Source organism: Pantherophis guttatus, chromosome 1 (genome assembly GCF_059756535.1).
Source record: "Pantherophis guttatus breed Tessera chromosome 1, ASM5975653v1, whole genome shotgun sequence".
Classification (NCBI taxonomy): domain Eukaryota; kingdom Metazoa; phylum Chordata; class Lepidosauria; order Squamata; family Colubridae; genus Pantherophis; species Pantherophis guttatus.
In genome coordinates, this window is record NC_142063.1 from 253399846 (window position 1) to 253422332 (window position 22487).

The following is a 22487-nucleotide window of genomic DNA, read 5'->3' on the forward strand; positions in this document are numbered from 1 at the left end:
GTCGATTTCATTTCTGTATTCTTAACAAAACTGAAAAATGTCTTTAATATTTTGGTAGTGATATATTCAGAAGCAGGATGTAGGAGAAGGAGTGGGAGTGCTTGGGAGCAGAGTCAAAAGAGGGATCAGTTTAGAATCTCTACATTGCTATAAGCACATTAAGTCCAACCCCTCTTGAATTCTGTTAACCCTTATCTACCACCAACTTGTGCTAACCATTAGTTGATTAGATTCCTCTGCTTAAGTATGAACAATCAATCAGTTTAAGCTCTACTCAGCATAAAAGGTAGTGTTACTCTATAGAACACACTATTAAATAATTCTGTTTTTAATTCTTGCCTAAGATAAGGCATAGGATTTTATTCTTTATTCATACTCTTATTTTTATTGAAGGGCATATGGGAAAGAATGATTACTTTCCATTAATTTATAGCTGGTTTTTAAGAAATGCTTCATTCAATCACTGATGGCATGATATTTAAAAATCTATCTGAGCTGAGGCAAAGGATATATAACATATAGCTCGGTCAGTTACTTAAATACTAAGTAATTCCGATTGAAATAAACCTATTTGGAAATTAGCACCAAATAGATTCTGCAGCCGTTTTATGCTGTAAATAGCTTCCTGGGGCAACAAATCTTAATCATATGTTGTTATTCTCTCTATATATATTTTCTTTGTCCTATTTCCAATTTGCTGTGTTTTTTATAAATTGATAGTCGAAACCACCAGGATTACCTTCATTAAGATTTTTCTTTCATTGTGTAAAATAAATTTGCCCATACAGTTGTTAACAATATGCAGAGACTGATGGTATACCATTCTTTCAGATAAAACCTGCTTCTTGCGAAGAAGGCACAAGGTTTGGGAACCTGTCTATCAAAGGTTCCTTGGCATTAAAGCCCAATGTCGTACTCTAGTTAACCAAGAAGTGGCATGAGGCCATTGCAACAGATGGACCTGTGTGTGTGCAGAGCCAAAAGACAATGTATGTGCATCAAGTATAAATGCTGATGGCAACTTTCCCAGCCAGTGCCTAAGCTGTAGCTACAAGCATGCCAGCTTTGCTGTGGATTAAATTTCCAAAGAACTGAAAAGAAATCCACACCAATGGAGATGTTTTACAGTAGACTCTAGGTACAAACTAAAATAGAAAATAAAGGATTAATGTGAATCTCATCTGCTGAAATCTCAGACAGATACTTACCCAGGTTGAGCTGCTACCAAAATTACTATTGACTGAATATTATTCAATCAATACTAAATTGACTGAATAATTGACTGAGCCTAGTCTTAAAATCTTTTAAAGCTTCCTGCTGAGCAGTGTTGATATATCAAATCCCTTGTAAACGGAAGTTCATTGGAACTCGTGCTTTATCTTCTTAACACTGGGTATCTTGCAGACTGTTGGTTTTAAACTTGAAGGAATTTTTTAAGAGTGACTTTTTAATGGTAGAACATTCACATTTTGCAAAATCTCAGGTTGACTTTTCTAATTTCTCATTCCAAGTCCGTAATACCTCCATGAGTAAGATCTTGAATTTCAGTTAATATTATAGTTTCATTGTTTATATATATAAGGGGATCACCTTGGCCACCCTTTGTGTTTTTTATTATGAATTTATAAATACTGTGTTTTCCCAAAAATAAGACCCTGTCTTATATTTTTTTGAACCCTGAAATAAGCCCTTGGCCTTATTGCCATGCGCTCAAAAGCCCGATTGAGCGTATTATCAGGGGATGTCTTATTTTGGGGAAAACAGAGTATGTGTATGTATGTATTATGTGTACATATTTACGTACGTGTACATACATATGTATGTAATGTATGTCTATGATAGAGACATAATGTATGTCTCTATCTATCTATCTATCTATCTATCTATCTATCTATCATCTATCAATTTTAGAGATAGTTCATCTTTTGTGCTTCATCTTTTTTCTCCTCTTTCTTTTTCCCCACTCCTTGAGCACAATCTCAGTTTTATATGTGTAGGATAATTAAATATTGCTCTTTGGGGAGACTCATTATTTTTTTGAACAATTAAGAAAAATATTCCATCTCTGGTATCTTTAATCATGAAAATTAGAAATTATCTAATAACTAAACTTTTCTTATTAATGTCCTTTGGAATTATATATGCACAGTTGAGCTTCTACCAGCTGGGCCATTCTATAATGGTATTATATCGGGAAAGGCTTTTTTTGAACAATTTAGCATGGAGTCAATTTATCAGATGCTTTAGTAGACACTGTTGTGTCGTATCAGTGGTTGTCACACAAGGTTACACTAAAGCAGGAGCTCCTGGTATGATTGTTTTTAGTTAATTAAAATTAGTTTAATTTTAACAACAGGCCAGAATCACTGTTCTATGATACATAGCCATATCCATAAAAGTAAGTAACCCCTATCAAGCCATCCAGATAAAGTAAGTAACCTCTTGTATGAACATAATTATCATTTTTGATTGTTTGAATAGCAGATTGTGAGATGCCAGATTGGAAGGCGCTTCTCTGATTACTGATGCCATGTACACACAAAAGCTGTAAGAAAGTTTGGTCACCAATATTATCAATACTGAAAAAGAAGCTCCTTGCTTTTTGAAGATCCACGAGCAAGAGATATGAAAAGCATGAAACAAGAAAAGTTGAAATTGTTAAAGCATGAATGAAGAGTACCATCTCAGATATGTTATGAATAAGTAAACTAGATATATTGGAATGGACTACTTTGATTCAGATTATTACCCAGGATACTAATTCAAGGCATTAGATTAAAAAAGAACCCTGCTAAAAAGCTCTATCTTCAACCTAATAAAGAACAGAATTCCATCTATTATTATTAGTGGATATTTAGTAAACAGTGTTGTACAGCTGTTTGCTCTTACAGCTTTAAATAGTCTTACTGCCTTTAGAGAGGAGCATAAAGGTTAGGAGTAAAGTTGAATAAATCTCCAGATATCTAATTAGTTTAACAGTGTTACTAAGACCTGTTATTTGCTACAGATGTAGCTTTTCTTCATATCGATTCCATGTGATCTTCTGGGTCTATTTCTCTGATATCCTGATACAAAAACATATTGTTGTTAAGTGTTCCAACTATCTTTCTGTTTCTGCTATTGGAAAAACTAAAAGACACTTCAAAGCCTGGTATCACACCTGGGGACACCTTTGCCTTTGGAGACACATTTACAATCCCTGAAAACAGAATCTGGCACCCAAACTATCTGTTTAAAATAGTCTCAGGTTTATTAAGACACCACACGGAAAAGAGAAAACACACAGGAACAGTAGATGTAAAGAAAAGGAAGAAGCTTCAAAAGAAAAAAGATGTAGACAAAGGAACAATGGGTAGAGTAGAAGAAAGAAATCCTCTCTTTATACATATTTAATGTCAAGGGAAAGTATTTATTCTACCAGAGGTAGAAGGGATTATTCTCCAGGTATGAATGTCTGTGGGATGCAGAAAGCGAATATTGTTGCAGTATTGCAAGACAAATTCCACTCCTGAACTACTGGCATTACTACTTTTCCTATACTGGCATATAGGAAAAGACAGAGTTTGTGTCAGGCCTGAAGCCATCTTTTGCATTGGGCCTTGTGGGAAACTGGGAGGGGGGATTGTGCAGGGGTGATATATAGTCATAACAACGTTCCTTTCTCAGAGAGTAAAGGACATCTTGCCCTGCACCTGGAGGGGTGTGACTGGGAGGCATCTCCAGATGGAACAGTGCTTTGATTGGATTATGTGATGGACATGTGGGTGCAGGAGAAGGGACTTGGACTTTCCTTTGGGTGGAGAAAACCTGGAAGCTTTCAGATTCAGGTTTTTCCAGATGTGCCAATATGGCATCTCTAATTAAATGGAACTTTGAGGAACTTCAAGCCTCGGAGTCTTCTTTCATTGGGGGTGTTACTTGGAACCCTGACATTTTGTGCATTTGGTACAGGGAGTTTTAACTAATAACTGATCCCTTAGTGATTGTCCAAAATTACAACAGAGCTCCCCCAAGCTACAGGTACTTACAAATTACAACTACAATTGGGGCCGAAATTTCTAAGGTGGTCGTTAAGTGAACAGCACCTGATTCTACAACCTTTTTTTTTTTTTTGCAACAGCTGTTAAGCAAATCATTGCAGTTGCTAAGTGAATCATGCAGTCATTAAGCGACTCCATCTCCCCCCCCCCACCAATTGACTTTGCTTCTTAGAAGCCGGCTAGAAAGATCTCAGATGGCGATCATGTGACCCCAGGATACTGTAACAATCGTACATATATGCCAGTTGCCAAGAGCCTGGATTTTGATCATGTGACCATGACGATGCTGTGACAGTTGTAAATGCGAGGACCAGTTGCAAGTCCCTTTTATCATGCCATTTTAAACAGTTGCTAAGTGAATGGTTTCAAGTCGAGAACTAACTGTACTTTCAATCCGGTTTCAAAATTCTGGTAGCTGTCACCCCTCTGTGGTCACGTGACTGCATTTTGGGCAATTGTCAACCAGCCTGCATTTATATACATTGGCAACATCCTGCAGTCACATGACCATATTATTACTATTACTATTATTATTATTATTATTATTATTATTATTATTATTATTATTATTATTATTATTATTGTGGGAAACTGGCATTTACATTTGATTTCCAACAAAAAAACACTCATTGGCTATTATGGGATTGCTTAATAACCTCTACAAAAAAGGTTATAAAATTGGGCACAGTCACATCCACTTACCAACTGGATGATTACAACTATAATTCTGGGCTCAGTTATACTATATTACTATAGTAATAGCAATAGCACTTAGACTTATACACCACTTCACAGTGCTTTACAGCCCTCTCTAAGCTGTTTTACAGAGTTAGGATATTGCCCCCGACAATCTGGGTCCTCATTTTACCCACCTCAGAAGGATGGGTGAGATTCGATCCGCCAAATTGCAGGCAGCCAGCAGGCAGCAGAAGTAGCCTGCATTCTAACCACTGCGCCACAGTGGTTGTCCTTATGGACAAAAATTGAGGATTGCCTATATCAGCATGGCTATTTTCAGTCACCACTTTTTGCAGATAAACTGTAGCTATGTTGCTGATCTAATAGGAAACTCTTAGAGCTTGCATTATTTGAAACACCCATTACCTCCTCCCACCAAGAAATTATCTCCAGAGATTAGTTTAAAGATTCTCCTCCTAGCATGTTTTCTTACAACCAATAGTCTCTCTCTACAAATTAATCAGGTTCAAGAGAATATGCATGTGGTGAGTCTATCCATAAAACCTACTCATTTGTGCAACCTCTGAAGGTAGAACGGCATCACTGCTATCCCATCCATAAAGTATGTCTACTTATGTTTCTGTATAACCCAAGACTTTTATAAAGCTCTTCTTTAAGAGCTTAATAAAAACCCAAATCCTGTTTCTCCCACTTTTAATCAGCACACTTACTGAATTTCTCTCTTCGGTGTATCTTGGAAAGGTATGACATACCTCTGGGGGGTTGAGCCTGGCAATCCTAATTTTCTATTGTTATAAAGACCTTATTGATTTGTGACTCTTGTAATTTGTGTCGTGGTTGCTGTCAGATTGTGTAGTTCCCTTACTATTCCCAGAAAACAGGAGGGCAGGTTTTCATAATTTGAAAGTCTCTCATAAAATGCAGCGGTAAGAAGAAATAGAACATGGTATGGGATTGGTTCATTATCTTGCCACAGACCTTCTTTGCTGCCTTGCCACATTGATTAGTTCAAGCATGAACCCAAAGAGGTATTTAAATGGCTGTAATCTGGAGGTCATACATCTTGACAAGTTTGAAACTTTTACAGTATTTTTTTGTAATGAGGCTTTGATTTTGAAGATAATTGTACTAGCAATCACACAATACAAGGCAACAGTTAGGAACTAGTACAGTTGCATTCTGTGGTCACTATGAACTAGGAAGTCTTTGATTCAAACCATTAGCTGAGTTAATTATTTTCCAATCCCAATTCCCTTCACCAACATATCATCAATATGTTGATGATAATATTGACCTATCTTCCAAAGAAGACAAGAGGAACTGGGAAGAAATGCTGTATGCTTAGGAACAGCTTTAATTACTGTTCTTACAGCAAAGCACCTTTGCACACCTGTCTGAAACGGAGTCCATGCATTAATTAATTATCTAACTTAATTAGTACTTACATCTATCAGCACACAGTGTTTCTTATTTATAGATTATTAAAGTTGTAATGATCAAAGGAAAATTCAGCTGTGAATAGATTTTTTTTCCTCTTGAGAAAAAGAAAGGAAAATTTGCCAGAAATTTAAAATTGGCATTGGAAAAATACTTACAAATATTATGGCTCAAAGTAGAATTTACAGAACTGCCACTTCTGTGGTAACATTATTTTTGATGGGTCAGTTTTAGTGACATGGATTTATTGTGACAGGCAAGGAGCAGAGATATTAGCACATTTTACCAACATCTCTCATTTTCCAGAGCAGCCACAAGGAAAAGAGTAGTCTTTTTTGGATTAATTATGATTTAATGCTTGTTTGAAGATGTCAACAAGGTAAGCCCAGCTGTAATTTGTTTAAATCATACTCAGAACCTATGATTTGGAGTTGGTTTGTGAAATAGAACACTTCCTACCAAGGGTTATATTTAAATGGAAGCCGAGATATAATTAATTTGAAGTATAAATTCATGTATTGACCAATGCCAAAGTACCAAAGACTAACAGCCAATACTTGAAGGAGGTGGAAGTTATACCATATATCCTCTCCAGGGATTGATACATACAAATCTACAATTTGATTGGTTAGATTATGTCAAAGTATGAATATTCATAGACTGGAATAGATCAGCCAATGAATAAGCATAGCAACTAAATCAACCAGTGGGGACTTTGGATAGACATGGTAACAGGTCAGCCAATGGGGACTGTTTAGAAACAGAAACTTAAGAAGTCTGGGAGTGGCTTAGCTCTGCAGCTTTAAACTCTGAGTCTGATTCTGTGCTGAGAACTAAACAAGTCTGGGCTTGCCTGTTCTGAACTCTGAACTGAAACTAAGAATTGTTCTCTCCTCTGCCTGTAACTTCTACCACCTTGGAAGAATCAGCTGTTGGTATTGTAAATTTACTTCATGTATTATTATGTATATAAAGAAGTTAATGAATCCTGCTGAATCAGTTTACCTGTGTGTGCTTTCTGGATTTGATTTTGCAACAAACTCTGACAGGTTATAATTGCAGTTAATCAGCATTAATATAATCAATAATTACTGTTAACACAGGTGGCAAAATTACCTTTGTTCATTGGTTATAGTTTATGCTTATTAAAATACTCTGGAAGGAGTAGGCTAGATAAGATCACTCTTCCTTTTACAACAGAGACTTAACTTAAGCAAGTGGATTTTTTAATCTATTTTAATGTTTTTTTTCTAACTGCCACCTGACACTAACCACTAACCATTCTCGGCCATCTTACGCACTCCGGCTTGCATTCTTGAAACTAAAGCAAACTAAAACTTCCCATCTTCTTCTAGTCAGTCTAAGACAAGAAATGAAATGAAATGCATTAACCAAATAGATAGCCCTCAATTTACAATCACAATTGAGACCAGAATTTCCTTGGTTAAGCAGATTGGTCAAGTGGGTTGTGCCCAATTTTATAACCTTTTTTTACCATGGTTATTAAGCAAATCACAGTAGTTCTTAAGTTACTTAGTTTACTTTATTGATTAGCTCATGGGCCATATCAAAGTCCAGAGTTCCAAACACAAATTATTACTAAAATCCAATAAAATACCATTTAAAATGAAATTGGAATAAAGTACAGTTTAAAATGAAATTGCAATAAAATACAGTTTAAAATGAGATTGGAATAAAATATAATAATTTAATATATGGATAAATAAAATATAATAAAATTATATTTCAGTGTCACCCCTTCAGTCTACCCCAGTCAGTCCCACATATGCCAATCTCAACCGAACTATTTTGCTCAAGTAGTGTCCTGTATTAAATGTTGTTTTCAAATTCTGGTCACATATAAGGTAAGTTGTTTTAATATGGGGTTCCCAATGGATCATTCGTTTAGGATATAGACCGAAGTACCTGTCTCACCCTCTCATACAGGCAACAATCAAATAGGATGTGTTGTTAAGTGAATCTGGATTCTTCCATTGACGTTGGTTGATAAAAGCTGGTTGGAAAGGTCGCAAATGAAGATCACATGACTCTGGGATACTGCAATCGTTGTAAAAACATGCTGGTTGCCAAGCACTGTGGATAATTGAGATATAATTATCCTTAACAAATAAAACAGAATCACTGATTTACATGGTTGAAACAACTAAGTAGGCTTATGAAATGATAAAATGAGAGCATATAGCTTTAGAGTTGTGCTTTGATTTGCTTGAAAACAATTTTGATAGTAATATAATGGTCTTATATAATTAATTTAATTGTCATGGAGTTGAGGCAGATTAGCATGAAATTATTATTTATTCTTTAAGAATTACCAGAACTATCAGCACGTTGCTTATCGTTCCTAGTGGTAGTTGTGATTAATAACATTTTGGCTTGCAAATTAGTCCCTCATTTGCAAATCTGAGGTTTCATGGAAAAGTGTGAGCATTTTGGGGTAAAACTGAACTTATGCATATTTGTGCATAATTTATGAATTTATGCATATTGACAAAATGTACTAAAATTGACCTAGACTGAGTATGAATATGCATGTGACATACAGACCCATTTCAGTCAGGATTCATGCAAGGATTCATACAGAGGTAGTGTTGCTTGAACTTGATGATGAACTCTGGAGCTGGGATAGAAATGGTATCCATCTTGGTGCTTCTTGGTTTCTCAGCAGCTTTTGGTACCGTCAACTACAGAATCCTTCTGGATCACCTGCAGGAATTGGAAATTGGGAGCACCTTTTTGTGGTGGTTCTCTCTCTTCCTGATCAAATCCAGTCAGTGTTGCCTGGATACAGGGGAAGTTCCCCCTTCTTTTGTCAGGTGCCACAGAACTAAACTCTCTCTCCCCATCTGTTTTACATCAATATGAAGTCCCTGGGTGAGCTCATCTGTCAGTTTAGGATTCTGCATCATGAATATACTGATCATATCAAAATATCTCTCTTGACTATGAGCTAATCAATTGAAATATGGTCCTGTCTCAGTGCCTGTAGACTGTGTGAGACCAAATGGGAAGAGACTAACTCCAAATCAGTCTTACCAACACTGCGTGGTTGTGGCTCTTGAGGTTCCTTGGAACTGAGGATTTTCTATCTATGCCCTTGGAGGGAACAACATGTATGAACGCAAGAGTGATACGTAATCTGGGAGTGTCTTGAATTTACAGCTGCTGTTCAAAGAGTAATAGGTGCCAGTTATGACTAAGGGACCTCGGTAAAGCTCCATCTAGTGCACCAGATGTACCCCTTCCTGGACCAGGAGTCCTTTCAGACAATCACTCATGCCTTCATCTTCTCAAGGCTTGACTATTGGAATGTGCTCTACATGGGACTATCCTTGAAAATCACTCAAAAGTTTCAACTGGTCCAGAATATGGTGGCATGGGCAGCGATGGGCATACTAAAATGACACTTCTGCTCCATGAGCTGCACTGGTTCCCACTAAGCTTGGCATGATTCAAGATGTTGGCAATTACCTATGCAGGTAATGGCATAGGGCCAGGTTATCTTAAGAATCATGTATCGCCCATAGCTTCTGCCCAGCCAGTATGTATTGACAAATGGGAGCACTTGGAATCCCTTTGATTAAATAGGACTATCTAGTGGGACCCTCAAAGCATGCTTTCTCTGTTGTGTTGCTGCCCTGAAATCCATGTGGCTCCCATCCTGCGGGCTTTCCAGCCTTGAGGACAGGGTTGTTGATTTGATTGTTCTCCCAGGCCTTGAGCCAATGGATAGGATCCCTTGTTTGTGTTTTTGATTTTTTTTGGTTATGTTGCATAGAGTGCATATAAGGGTGGATTTGCTTTAAATCGAGTTGATTTAAATCACAATTTAAATCACAATTTAAATCACAATTTAAATCACTAGTAAAAAGGCTTGATTTAAATCAACTCGATTTAAATCATAATTTTTAAAGAGCAACTGTCATCTCTGCTACTCCTTTGACCCACTGTTGACTCACCGATAGTCCCAGTGTTGCAGAATATACAGCCTCGTGCTACATAACTGAGCTCCATTTCATGCTGAATAAACTAAATTATTTATGTATCTTAAATAGAAAACTATCTTACGATAGATTTTTACCCCAAAAGTTTTTTATTAAAATAAATTAGATAAAAATAAAAAAAATCCGATTTAAATTTAAAAAATCCGATTTAAATTAAAAAAATCTGATTTTTTTTTATTTTTTTAAAAAAAATCATTGATTTTTATCCACCCTGGTGCATATAACTCCTCTTGTTTTGTAGAAAGTTTTCATTAAGCTTTATATTGTGAACTGCTGGCCAGAAATAGTTCGAGTCAAGCAGTGCTTATATTGAATTAAATGAATAAGTCAGATAAACAAATACAATGAGATAGATGTGGTGCTGAGGCTGAAGTAGAAGCCCAGGGCCTTCAGCAATCTCTTAAGCATTGTGAGAAGACAGCAGGTTGTTCGGAAAAACATGATTGTCCTTAGGAAGTAGGTCTGGTGCAGCCAGCATAGTCTTGCATAAGATCAGGCTGGATATGCCTAGTTAGCAACAGGAGGATGAAGAGGTGAAGGTTTGGTGGGGAGAGCACGACCTATGGATGACAGGGAGGCTAGTGCTTTGCAATGTGGCATTGGGTTGGTTGGCCACAGTATGGGACTTGAGGCGACCCTCTTCATGGTGGTGGTGGCATCAGCAGTGCTGGAGTTGAAATAGAGGCTCAGGGAAAGGGGCAATTAACCCCAGTACCACCACTGCCCATCCCCCCCCCAGGGGTGCCACTGTACAGAGTGGCCAAATGAGCAGAGATGGGGGAAGATATGCAAGGGGCGGGAGTTGAAGTGCCCCTGCAGTTGTGTCAATGGGCTGCCAAGTGCCCATATTTTTATCACGTGACCATGGGAGCATTATTGTGGCCATAACTTCAGGGACCAGGCATAAGTACAAGTTGTATAACACTGCTGTATGTTTGAATGGTTGCTGAATAAATTGCCATTCAGTGAGGACTAGCACTCTTATCATATTACTATATGGAGTAAATGTGAAATGAAAGGTGCTGCTCATTTTGTCTTTATTTGGGAAGCTAAGTAAACCTCTTTCACGTAACAAAATGATTGCATGCTGTGTATGCATGCCTGTGTCAGCATTTTCATTTTTGTTGTTTCAGAATCATTTCAGCCTAAACGATATTAAAAAATAATAATGCATTATTTTCTTTTCCTTCTCTACAGTATGCTGTCTGGCTAATCCTCTGGGTTACATGGAACATATTTGTTATCTGCTTCTACTTGGAAGCTGGAGACCTATCAAAGGTAATTCACTGCCTGATAGGCTAAATCTTCTGATATTTACCTCTCCTGTTCTAAAGACATTTGCTCTTACATACTTAAAATCTGGTCATTTCTTTAGTAATCTTGGAAATGAGGAATATCAGGGTTGCCTCAGTAGTGCATGTCTTAAATCACTGTCAATACATTATCAGTATAAAATATACACCTAGGAGGAAAACCTCTAATGAGGCTATTGAATGGGCTAAGATTTTCAAAGACTACTGTATTTTTCAGAGTATAAGACACACCGGAGTATAAGACACAGCTTAGTTTTTGGGGAGGAAAATAGGGGGGGGAATCTGTCTACCAGGTATTCATCTGGCTAGCATCCTTTGTCTGGTCAGCTTCAGCACATTAGTTTGCTGGTTTTTATCCCCTGCTTGGGGATAAAAAACAGCTTCTAAAATGCAACTGATTGTTGGAGAGAGAAGCAATGAGAAAAGCAGGCAAACCACAGAGATCGCTTCACTTGCTAGTACCTCGTTAGGACTGAAAAAAACTTCACAGCTGAGAGTCAGAGGCAGCAGGCAAAGCGCTTCACTGCTAGCGCCTCCTTAGGGCTGAAAAAAAGCTTGGAAAAAGCTACATTCAGAGTAGAAGATGCATTCAAATTTTCAGCCCCTTTTAGGAGGGAAAAAAGGGTGTCTTATACTCTGAAAAATACGGTAATTTATATAATGTTAATTTCATACTTGGGAATACCATAACTTGGTCAGATGCTTTTAAATATGGTGCATATTATTGCTTTTTTTTTTTTGTGCATTGAGTTGTGGATTTGGTATAGAAGTATACATATTCAAAATAATTTTGTTAATTAGTGAAGAAAGGACAAGATAACTGGCATTGGCGACTGTTTTGTACTTTTGTTTCCTTTTTAGCAATATATAGAAGAATTGAAGTATTTTGTTTATACTTCAATTGATTTCAACAACTACTTCCACATACATACTGAACACACATCTTGGGCAAGAGTAGAAAAAAACATCTTTGTATGTATTATTTTTATGCCATCTTATTCAGAGTTGTGGATTTGGTATAGAAGTACGCATATTCAAAATAATTTTGCTAATTAGTGAAGAAAGGACAAGATAACTGGCATTGGTGACTGTTTTGTAATTTTGTTTCCTTTTTAGCAATATATAGAAGGATTGAAGTATTTTGTTTATATTTCAAGTGATTTCAACAACTTTACTTCCACAGAACAGAATAACAGAGTTGGAAGGGAGGCTTGTGAAGTAGAACTTTTCCTACCAAAAGCATAGAATATAGAATAATAGGGTTGGAAGGGACGAAGTTTTTCTAGCCCAACTCTTGCTTAAGCAGGAGACCCTATACCTGTGATGGCGAACCTATGGTAGGTGAGCCCTCGCCCCAGCTGAGCTGTATATACATCCAGCAGGAACAGGAAGTGCCTCACAGGAGCAGATAGAGATAAATCCTAGAGAGGCAGGAAATGCATCACTGAACAATGGAGATGAATGCTAGAGAGGAATAAAGCTGCATACAAGGCAGACATAACACCTGTAACAGCGTAAGCATGTGGGGGGGGCAGGAGGGTGCAACGCCCCCCCGTGACCCCCACCCCCTTTTTTGGTGTCAGGAGGCATCAGGGAGGCCTGCTAAGCCCAAAACGGGGTGCGGGGTTGTCACATGCATGTGTAGGGGGAGTGTCATGAATGTATTGTATTATGGGTGTGGCACACTGTCATGTGTGCGTGAGCACTTTCGGCAGGCAAGGACTAAAGGTTAGCCATCACTACCCTATACCATTTTAGACAAATGGTTGTCCAATCTCCTCTTAAAACCCTCCAGTTTTTCTGGAGGTAAGCTGTTCCACTGATTAATTGTTCTCACTGTTAGGAGATATCTCCTTATTTCTAGGTTGCTTTTTTTCTTGATTAGTTTCCATCCATTGTTTCTTATCCTTTCTTCAGGTGCTTTGGAGAATAGGTTGACCCTCTCTTCTTTATGGCAACCCTTGGATATTGGAACCTCTAGTCCTTCTTTTCATTAAACTAGATATACCCAATTCCTGCAATCGTTCTTCACATGTTTTAACTTCTAGTCCCCTAATCATAGTGCTCCATTTTCTTTTCCCCACAGTACTGTGAGGTGGTTGCACTGAGAAAATGGCTGGCCCAAAATCATCCAACTAGCTGCCAAGCCTATGGAGGACTTGAAGTCAATTGTGTATTCCTACAGATCTAGCAATAGTTATCTGAGAAGTCCTGCCTTCCTATAAATGTGGATGGATGGATGGATGGATAGATGGATAGAAGGATGGAACAAGGGAGAGAAGGAATTCAATGGGGAAGCCAATATGAATTCAGAAGTTGCCTCCCAGTCCCACTTATTTTTATTTGCCTGTAATCATTCTGTTTTTCTGCTTAGGTAAGGTAATGTCTCTGAAACAATGACCCAATAGGTCATAAATTCCCTAGTTTCCTATAAAGCTCTTTATGGCACAGCTATATGTTACATTAGGCACTGTTTTGCTGCAATTAATTCTGTGGTCTAACTCAAGAAGACTTTATGGGAGTCCCCTCTTGTGAGGCTCATGGGACTTGAATGAATCCCAGTATATCAGGTTGAGGGTTCAAAAGGTGCCTTGCATTCTTGAATTTAGAAAAATCAAAAAAGTTGTCCTTTTTCTACAGTTTTTTGGATATTAATGATTGGACCTTTGGGTTCCTCCATTCAAATAATTTTGTTGCATTTTTATTATTATTTTGTTATTTGTGTATCTTTGATTTGTTTTACCCTGATGTGTGCCACCCAGAGTCCTGAGATTGTGATGGTTTACAAATAATGTAAAGAAGAAAAGCAACAGTTTTAGTTACTAGTACTGCTTTGCTGGCCAAATGTTTCAACAAAATTTTCAAAGTTGTATAGGAAGTTATCAAGATTAATCAGAAATGCATTTTTGAGAAAAATATATAATATATATTTTGAGGAAAAAATATAATTATGAATAAGTGATAAAATGATTATGTTTCACTAAGTCATTATTGATTTAGTGACTACATAGCTAGATTGTCTTCATGAAGTAATGAGATACACACTTTTATTTAATTTTGTGTATGGTTTAATAATACGTACAACACTTTGGACACCTAGAAAACACACTGTTCAACATAGAAATGGAATATGTGATATAAAGCAATAAACAATATTTAATAAAAAATACTTATAACAATTCATTAAAAGGATAGAACAGACAAGGTTGGATGCAAACGAAAATGATAAGAGTTTGAAAATAGACTGATCCATCTATTCTTACTCAGACTATGTGGAGAAGATATACACTGATATGCAAAACAGAAGAGATGGATTCAAAGTGCCTGGGAAAAAATGTCTATTGGTGACCCAACTGTCACCAATAAGATTGGATTAAGTCCTTTGTGAAGAGGATTACAGATGAAGAAATGTTTATTAAAATTTTTGATTATACTGCAAATTGTTTTTTGCCAGACCGTTTAAACAATAAACATGTTGCCTTTACTTTGGAAACCATTTTCCCTGCTTTTGTTTCTACTAACATTCAGTGGAATTTGTGAATTGCTTCAAAACCACTTAGAATTTCTGCTTTTTCTGTTTACCTTGTTTCATTCAAATTGGCCTCCAGGTCACCTAATTTTTCACCAGATCATTAGAGAAGAGTTTATCTTTATCACAAAGAAATGTAGCAACGATTGGAAGTTCAGTATTTCAAAACAAAGCATAACATTTTAAAAACTTATTATATTGACCTGAGTGTTTTCTTTCCAAAATGACAAGGAATCACTACTATTTTTAATCATAGCAAATGAAATAAACCAGCAATTGTTTCATTCTGATCTATCTTCATCTTTAAGGCCATGTATAACATATACCGTTGTATAGAAGCTATTTTAAAGCTTTTATGGGAATTGGCTTTCAGAAATCAAATGATTTTCTCTCTGATATTGAAAATCTTTGTCTATTGGAAAGTGTGTGTGTGAATCAAATTCAAATCTTTATTGTCAGTGCACAACATATGTGCAATGAGATTGGTTGAGCTCCCTCAGTGCAACCCCCCCCCCATCACCACAATACAACTCACAGTGAAGACAGAAAATCCCTAACCCAATAAATCACATTAACAAAACACCCAGTCCTATTGCACCAGTGTGAACATGTTACACATTGCGCCGGCCCTGAGAGAGAGGGTGGGGGAGAGAGATGATGGTATAGGAAAAAGAACTGATTTGTGTAGTGAATTAATCCATACAAACAATGTGAATCTCAGAGGCTGCCAGTATGGGAAGCCACAGCTTTCATGTGGTGCCCACATAAGGGGCAATGATTCTAAAGCAGATATATATTGTCTAGAATTTAGCCTGTGTAACAGTATGAAAGAAACGGTAGATACAGCATGAATTGATTATGGTTCCTGCAGGGAATCAAGAGGTACTTAAAAGAGCCATATCCTTTGCTTCTGGCTTTAAAAAAAAAAAAGAATTACTAGCAACTGCACATTTTCTGAAAAATACTTTTACAAATAAAAAGTCTGAAAGTTTGATGCGAAAGCAGACTCAAGTTAGATTTTATAAGATTTAATTCAATTAGCATGAAATACTGTTTTCTAGTCCCATGTCTAAGTGCGGAGCTTCTTATTTCCCCATCACTATTGATTCTGTTGTGATGCCCTCAAACTGTGAAATTTGTAATGAACTGGGTGGAAATTCCCTACTGTGTGGCATTCACTTCAATAGTCTCCTGTGTCACACTTATCTAGAACAGCTTTGAAGCTGCTGTGATATATCCACATCATGTGTTCCAAATGCTGCTACTAATACATCCCAAGTCATAGAAAGTCTAAGCATTGAATCAGCTTGTGATGGTAGTCACAGAAAAAGTTCTATGACCCAACTGCATATCATCAACTTTTTGAGAATGAATTGTTAGATGAAAGTTGTAAATCTGTTCCATCTTTTTAACAAGACTGAAGTATAAGTTTAATCACTTTGAATTATCAGAAATATTTGGAATGTAAACAAATTGATGGATACTTTCACAGAATTGGCTGACATCAATTAACTATGTTTCTCTGAAGTAACTGTGTATACTTGCCTAAGAACCAGAACAGATAACAGATAGGGAAAAAAAGATTTTGACTTATGAATGATAAGAGAGAAATACAATCTTTCTTAAAGTTCACACCCAACACACTTACTCTTATTCAACCTGACACTCCTGACCACGTGATATATTTGATTACAGTATTCTACATGAGCATCATTGAAGATCACACACTCTAAAAACAACTTGTTCACTGTTTTCTTTAACAGAAAGTTCAAGTAGTTTTGAATGATCAAATGAGATTTAAGGTTGCCCCACTGTTTTGGTTTGTTTGGGTTTTTGTTTTTTTCCTCATTATTTGAATGTTTCCCTGAAAATAAATATGACAGCATGGTTAAATGCACTCATGGGAAATTCTTTGTGCAAGAAAAAGAATATTGAACCTTGTTTGAAAAGGCTATTGCTGTGAATTAACTGTAAATAGCGAATAAAATGTGACCTTGGGGAAACTCTGACCCATTCCTATGTTACACCAGGGACACAGTTTAGATTGTAAAGCATAAGAGATAATCTTCCGCAAAGTAATTTTAGGAATCCATATGTTAAAAATATAGGTTAATAATTGCCCAGTTGGGAATATATTATTTTCTCTGTATGTAAAATATACCTTTCTTCCCTACGAAAAGCTATTTCACCTGAGAAGGAAGTAGATATGACTCTTATTTTCCTCTTGCTTATCTGCAACTGATTTTCTGTCAATTACTTGCCTGATCAAGATCACATTTTCCAAGCTATTGCTCTATTCCCTGTGAGAAAATTTACTAATGGTTCTTTCTCCTCCTCCCATGTCACAAAGGTTGTGACACTTTTACAGCAGCTCTTTACCAAAGTCAAAGAGCTTGATAACAATAATGGGGTATTCAGAATGATGAGATTAGCAGCTCCTGCCAATGAGTTGCTCTCTGTGCATTAGAACCTGAGATAGATAAATAATGTTAAGTTTGACAGCGGACTTAGGACATTTTGGGCCATTGTGTCATGGTTAATGTCTTTCCCTTGATAGCATGGCTTTCACAGCTTATCAAAATTATTACGAGCAGTTGCCAGGTAACAAAAAGGACAAAAGTTATATTTTAGAAAAGCTGCCTTATGTATGGAATATTTTCTGTTGGGAGAAAATTACATAGAGCTCATGCTATTATGCAGATGCTTTAAAATAATATTATGTTGGCAAGAAAAATTATATTATATGCTTTCCTAGTAGAGGTTGATTACTTTCTTCTTTAGAAATTAAGCTGTAATTTACTTCAGATTCACAGTCTCTTAGGTCACTGGAAGTGCATCTGGTGTCCTTGCTTCAAAGAACACTAAGTAGCACAGAATGTTTGCATGAAATTTTAATTTTTCAATTATCACCTTGAAATAAGGTGAGTTAGAAATACCGGCAGAGGAGGAATATTGGTTGTGATATCCCTGAGTACAAGGTTAAATAAAATATGTCCTTTTGCTTTAGCATCACATTAAACTTTGCCCTGGAAATCAAGAGCAATACTATATAAGCTTCAGAAAGTGCTTTCAAGAGCACAGATGCATGAAGGTAGCCTCTGACTGCAACTCTTTAAAGCAGTTGTGCTTTTTCCCAGGATCAGATGGCAGTTGCAGAGGGCAGCAGCTTTTTGGAATGAATCCAAGGTATAAAATAGGTGAGGGCAGACTTTTAACCCTAAGAATCATCAAGGCTGAATATTGAATGTCACAGCTAAGAATGGCTACATAAATGCCGAGGGTGCATAGCACTTTCAAAAAAGCAGTCTTAATAGATCCAGGACCTAAATGAGTTGATTTAAATTGAAATATTTTCCTTTCCTTTCTTATTTTTGAGTATAGATTTCCCTCCTTCAAGTTAAGAAATATAGAATATCTTTCTTCTTCCTCTTCTTCCTCTTCTTCCTCCTCCTCCTCCTTCTCCTCCTCCTCTTTCCCCCAAACACACAGAGTTTAGGGTATCTCTTTTACAAGCACAAATTACTGCCTTTTTCATACAAAATTGAGTATTCTTATTACATTATTATATGTTTTTTTTATACTTGCTGCTCTGGTGATTTTACTAGCTAATATAAACAACTTTATTATGGAGATTTGAAAGAATTGAAATAATTTGCAAATTCAAACTTATATACAAACTGGTTTAAACAAATACTGTAGTACTAGTGAGAGAAGAATGCACCATCAAATAGAAAATCTGCTCGAAACAGACAAAAATATACAGTATTCCTTTGATCTATGAAAGTACTTCAGTTATCTGACTGTTTTAAAGAATATGTGTTGTCATCCAAAAGCAATTGTATTATATATGTGTTGTTTAGCATGGGATAATTTTAGAGCCTCTGCAGTTAACATTTTTACACTTTGTTTGACATGGTATTTTGTTTGACATAAAGTTGTAATTGAATTGTTGCAAGTCTAGCACTTTGAAAACGTGTCTAGTTTGGTTTTATCTTTTCACTAAGGATCTGGAGAGACAACCATAGTTTTGCAGATCCAGTCTGATTTGATAGCTGGATCTGGAATGAGACTTAGGAAAAAAAAGTGTTCTTTCCTAGTCTGGCATGAGAAAAACAAATTATATTTATATCTGTTCGTTTAGAAATGAAATTTGCAAAGAAGTTAAAGTGTCATAAAGGGATGAATATTCCACTGTTTTTTTTAGGTTACAATCCTTTAAAATCAGTTGCATTTGTTTGTTTTTTAAGTGCCCAGAGTTTAACTTTGTTCCTAGAACATGGTACAGTTAGTCCTCAACTTACAATCACAATTGAGCCCAAAATCTATATTGCTAAGCGAAACATTTGTTAAGTGAGTTTTGCCTATTTTGCAACTTTTCTTGCCACAGTGACTCACTGCAGTTGTTAAATGAATCTGGCTTCCCCCTTGATTTTGCTTGTCAGAAGGTCACAAAAGGTGATCACATGACCCGTCACTTCCTGTCCAACTGGGAGTTGGAAAATGGGCTGTTTCAGGCCTCCGGAGGCCCTCCGAGAAGGCTGTTTTCGCCCTTCCCAGATGCATAGAGAGGATCTGGAGCCAGGTGAGAAAGAAAAACGGGCCTCCCCCCACACACACACACCAGGCCCTCTGGAGGCAGTAACTGCCTCTTTCCCTACTTCTGGTGGACCCAGAAGGCCCGAAAATCAGCTGGCCAATGCGCGCCAGAGCTGAGCTGGCGTGCTCACTGATATGGCTACGCATGCCACCTGTGGCACGCGTGCCATAGGTTCACCATCACGGCTATAGAGACTATACATGGCCTGCCGCAATGATGTCTCGTAAATATTCATCTGTCAACAGGATCTTTAAATGCCCAAAAGACCACCATCCATGTAGAAGAGAGAGATGAAGAGCCTATCTGCATGTTTTTCAGAATTTTTAGTAATTCAAACAACTAGACCAAAATTAAATTACAGGAAGAAGATAAGAAATTGAATGCCCTCTAGATGGATTTAATTTATTGTGTATATTAGGCATACATTTATTCTTCTCTCTCCGTATTTTCATTTCATGATATCTGCTTCAGTGGAAATCTTCATTTTCAGCATATCTCAAAATGAATGTCTATGATTAGGGTTCCTGATTAAACTTAAGGATACTTTTAAGATTATCTGTAGGTCCACATGATTATGTCAGTATTCCTTTCCTTATCTACATGGTGCTAGTGACTCAGTTTCAAAATGAAAATGAAAAAGCTCACATTAGAGTCTACAAACATTAGCATAGAAGACCTTACAGATATCTAAGGTAACAGTTTTGCCACATTGTATTATATTTTCAACCATGAGTCAATGAAATTGCATAATTTCAAATGTATGTTTTTACATTTGAACATAATAACAAGTTAAACATGTTATTTCATAACATGTAAAAGATAAGACATGTTTAATACAACATTTCAGCATTTTTCTCATTGTATTTTTCCTACTATCTTAGTACTGGAGTGATTTAGCCTTAGAGATATATTGGCCCCTTATTACTTTATATCTCTTAGAGAAATAATTTATAATGGAGTGGTTAGCAGTTAAATTTCAGTGTTGCATGTATTCTAATAAGGTACCTGCAGGATATTTAATTTTGAACATATTAGCTTCCATGGATATTGGTTTAGCAGATGTTCTGTTAAGATAACTGAGAAATTAAATTACTTTTCTTCTCAAAGCATCCAGTTAACTTTGTAGGTAAATGCCTTTGAGCATGAAATCTGACCATTTTTTTTTTTACAAATAGCTATCAAAATGTTTTAAGTAAATGACTTCATTTTATTTTTCCAACTTCTATTACTATTACAGATTTGACATGGTTGATCATATATCTTACAAATGAAAATTGAAAATGGAGCTGGTATCCAACAGTGTAGGCTATATTGGAGATAGTTTCATGGGTAGATACTATAAGGATCTTGTGGTTCCAGATAAATTAGTTTGCAGGGTTTTTTAACCTCATCATTTCTACCAGTTAGAATGGAAATGATTGCAAAATTAAATTCGATATTGCTGTAGAAATAGTGGATTTGGGTAAGCTTTCATGAACACTTTTATTTTTCTACTTTCAACTAATAATTCATATGGTAATAAGAAGTTAAAGGTGATAGAATAGAAGGAAATTATATTCATAGTGTGTTAGAAATATTTGAGTCTCTAGCAGATTGTAGGAGAGAATCTGACTAGGCTTTATTTGAAAGAGAATGGGATAGAGAGAGTACATTAACCAAATCTTAAGAGAATTCATAAAAATTAAATGAACTCATGTTGGATGTATATTACAATGTCAGCTACACATAACATGTTTAATCCCGCTTAATTGCAATCTCCAAATTTCAGCCAGGACTCCAGACAGGATTTGAGATTAGGTATGTAAATGGCAAAGAGTATGGTCTTGAACGACAGGACAGAAGGAAAAGCCACTACCAAGGCAATGCTCAGATAAGAGGAGCTTGAGCCCAGGCCAAGAAAATTATGTGAGAAAACATCTTGGACTAACCAGTGGTGGGTTTCAAAAATTTTTGCTGCTGGTTCGATGGACATGGCTAGGTGGGGGGGCATGTGACTAAGTGGGCGTGGCCAACTTGACATTACTCACGCCCATGCCCACTCAGTCACATGACCCCCCCACCTAGCCACACCCACAGGAAAAGGTAGAAAAATTTTGGAATTTCCACGTATCTACCCCCGCCCTCCCTTCACCAGTTGACCCCATTTCCCCTCCTTTAGCGGCCCCGGCCCTAACCCTGCTTCCTCCCCCACCATTGCCTCTTTGTTCGGGCTGCTTACCTTCCACGGTGGCTAGTCCAGAGTCTGGAAGGCAAGCTGACCGGAGTTTTTGGCAGCCCCCAGCCAGCCACCGCTCCTGAAAGCGGCTGGCAAAGAAGCCTCTCAGGCTGCAGGCTGCCGAAAAGTACCGGAGGTCACGGAAAAAGCTGCTGCCATCACATCCCATTCAACTTGCAAGGCAATGGGATGCGCATGTGCGAAGAACATGGCGGCAATGAACATGGCAGGCGGGGCGAGCAAGCGGCAACCAGGGGACCAGATCAGGGGCGTGGCCAGCCAGCCATAGCTACCAGTTTGGCAACCTTGGCCAAATTTCCGCCAACAGTTCATGTGAACTGGTGCAAACTGGCTGAATACCACCTCTGGGACAAACCCCTCTCTAGCTCACCCAAAGATAAAGTAGGGGAGGTGGAAACACATTCAGACTGAAAGATTCTGTTACGATAGATGTTAACAGTGAAAGAAATCCTGACTTTGATGACATTGGTCTGACCTTCTGGAAAGGCATAAAAATGTGGCTCTGCAGCCTTGCTTGGGACACACAGCCATTAGACTACTTAGTGCTCTGAAAGTTCTACCCCCTTTTAATTAACTTTAACATTCCTTGCACTGTTTTAAATTTTATATACTGT

The 22487-nt window shown here is 37.2% G+C and overlaps 1 protein-coding gene across 3 annotated transcripts in view; it reads left to right on the top strand.

Annotated features, from left to right (window-relative positions):
* NKAIN2 (sodium/potassium transporting ATPase interacting 2) overlaps window positions 1–22487 on the top strand; it is a 556752-nt gene that overhangs the window by 289241 nt on the left and 245024 nt on the right. For all 3 annotated transcript variants that reach the window (XM_034418729.3, XM_034418730.3, XM_087882764.1), the window contains exon 3: window positions 11396–11476. In XM_034418729.3, coding sequence (XP_034274620.1) covers window positions 11396–11476 — 81 coding nt within the window. The remainder of the gene's footprint in view (window positions 1–11395; window positions 11477–22487) is intronic.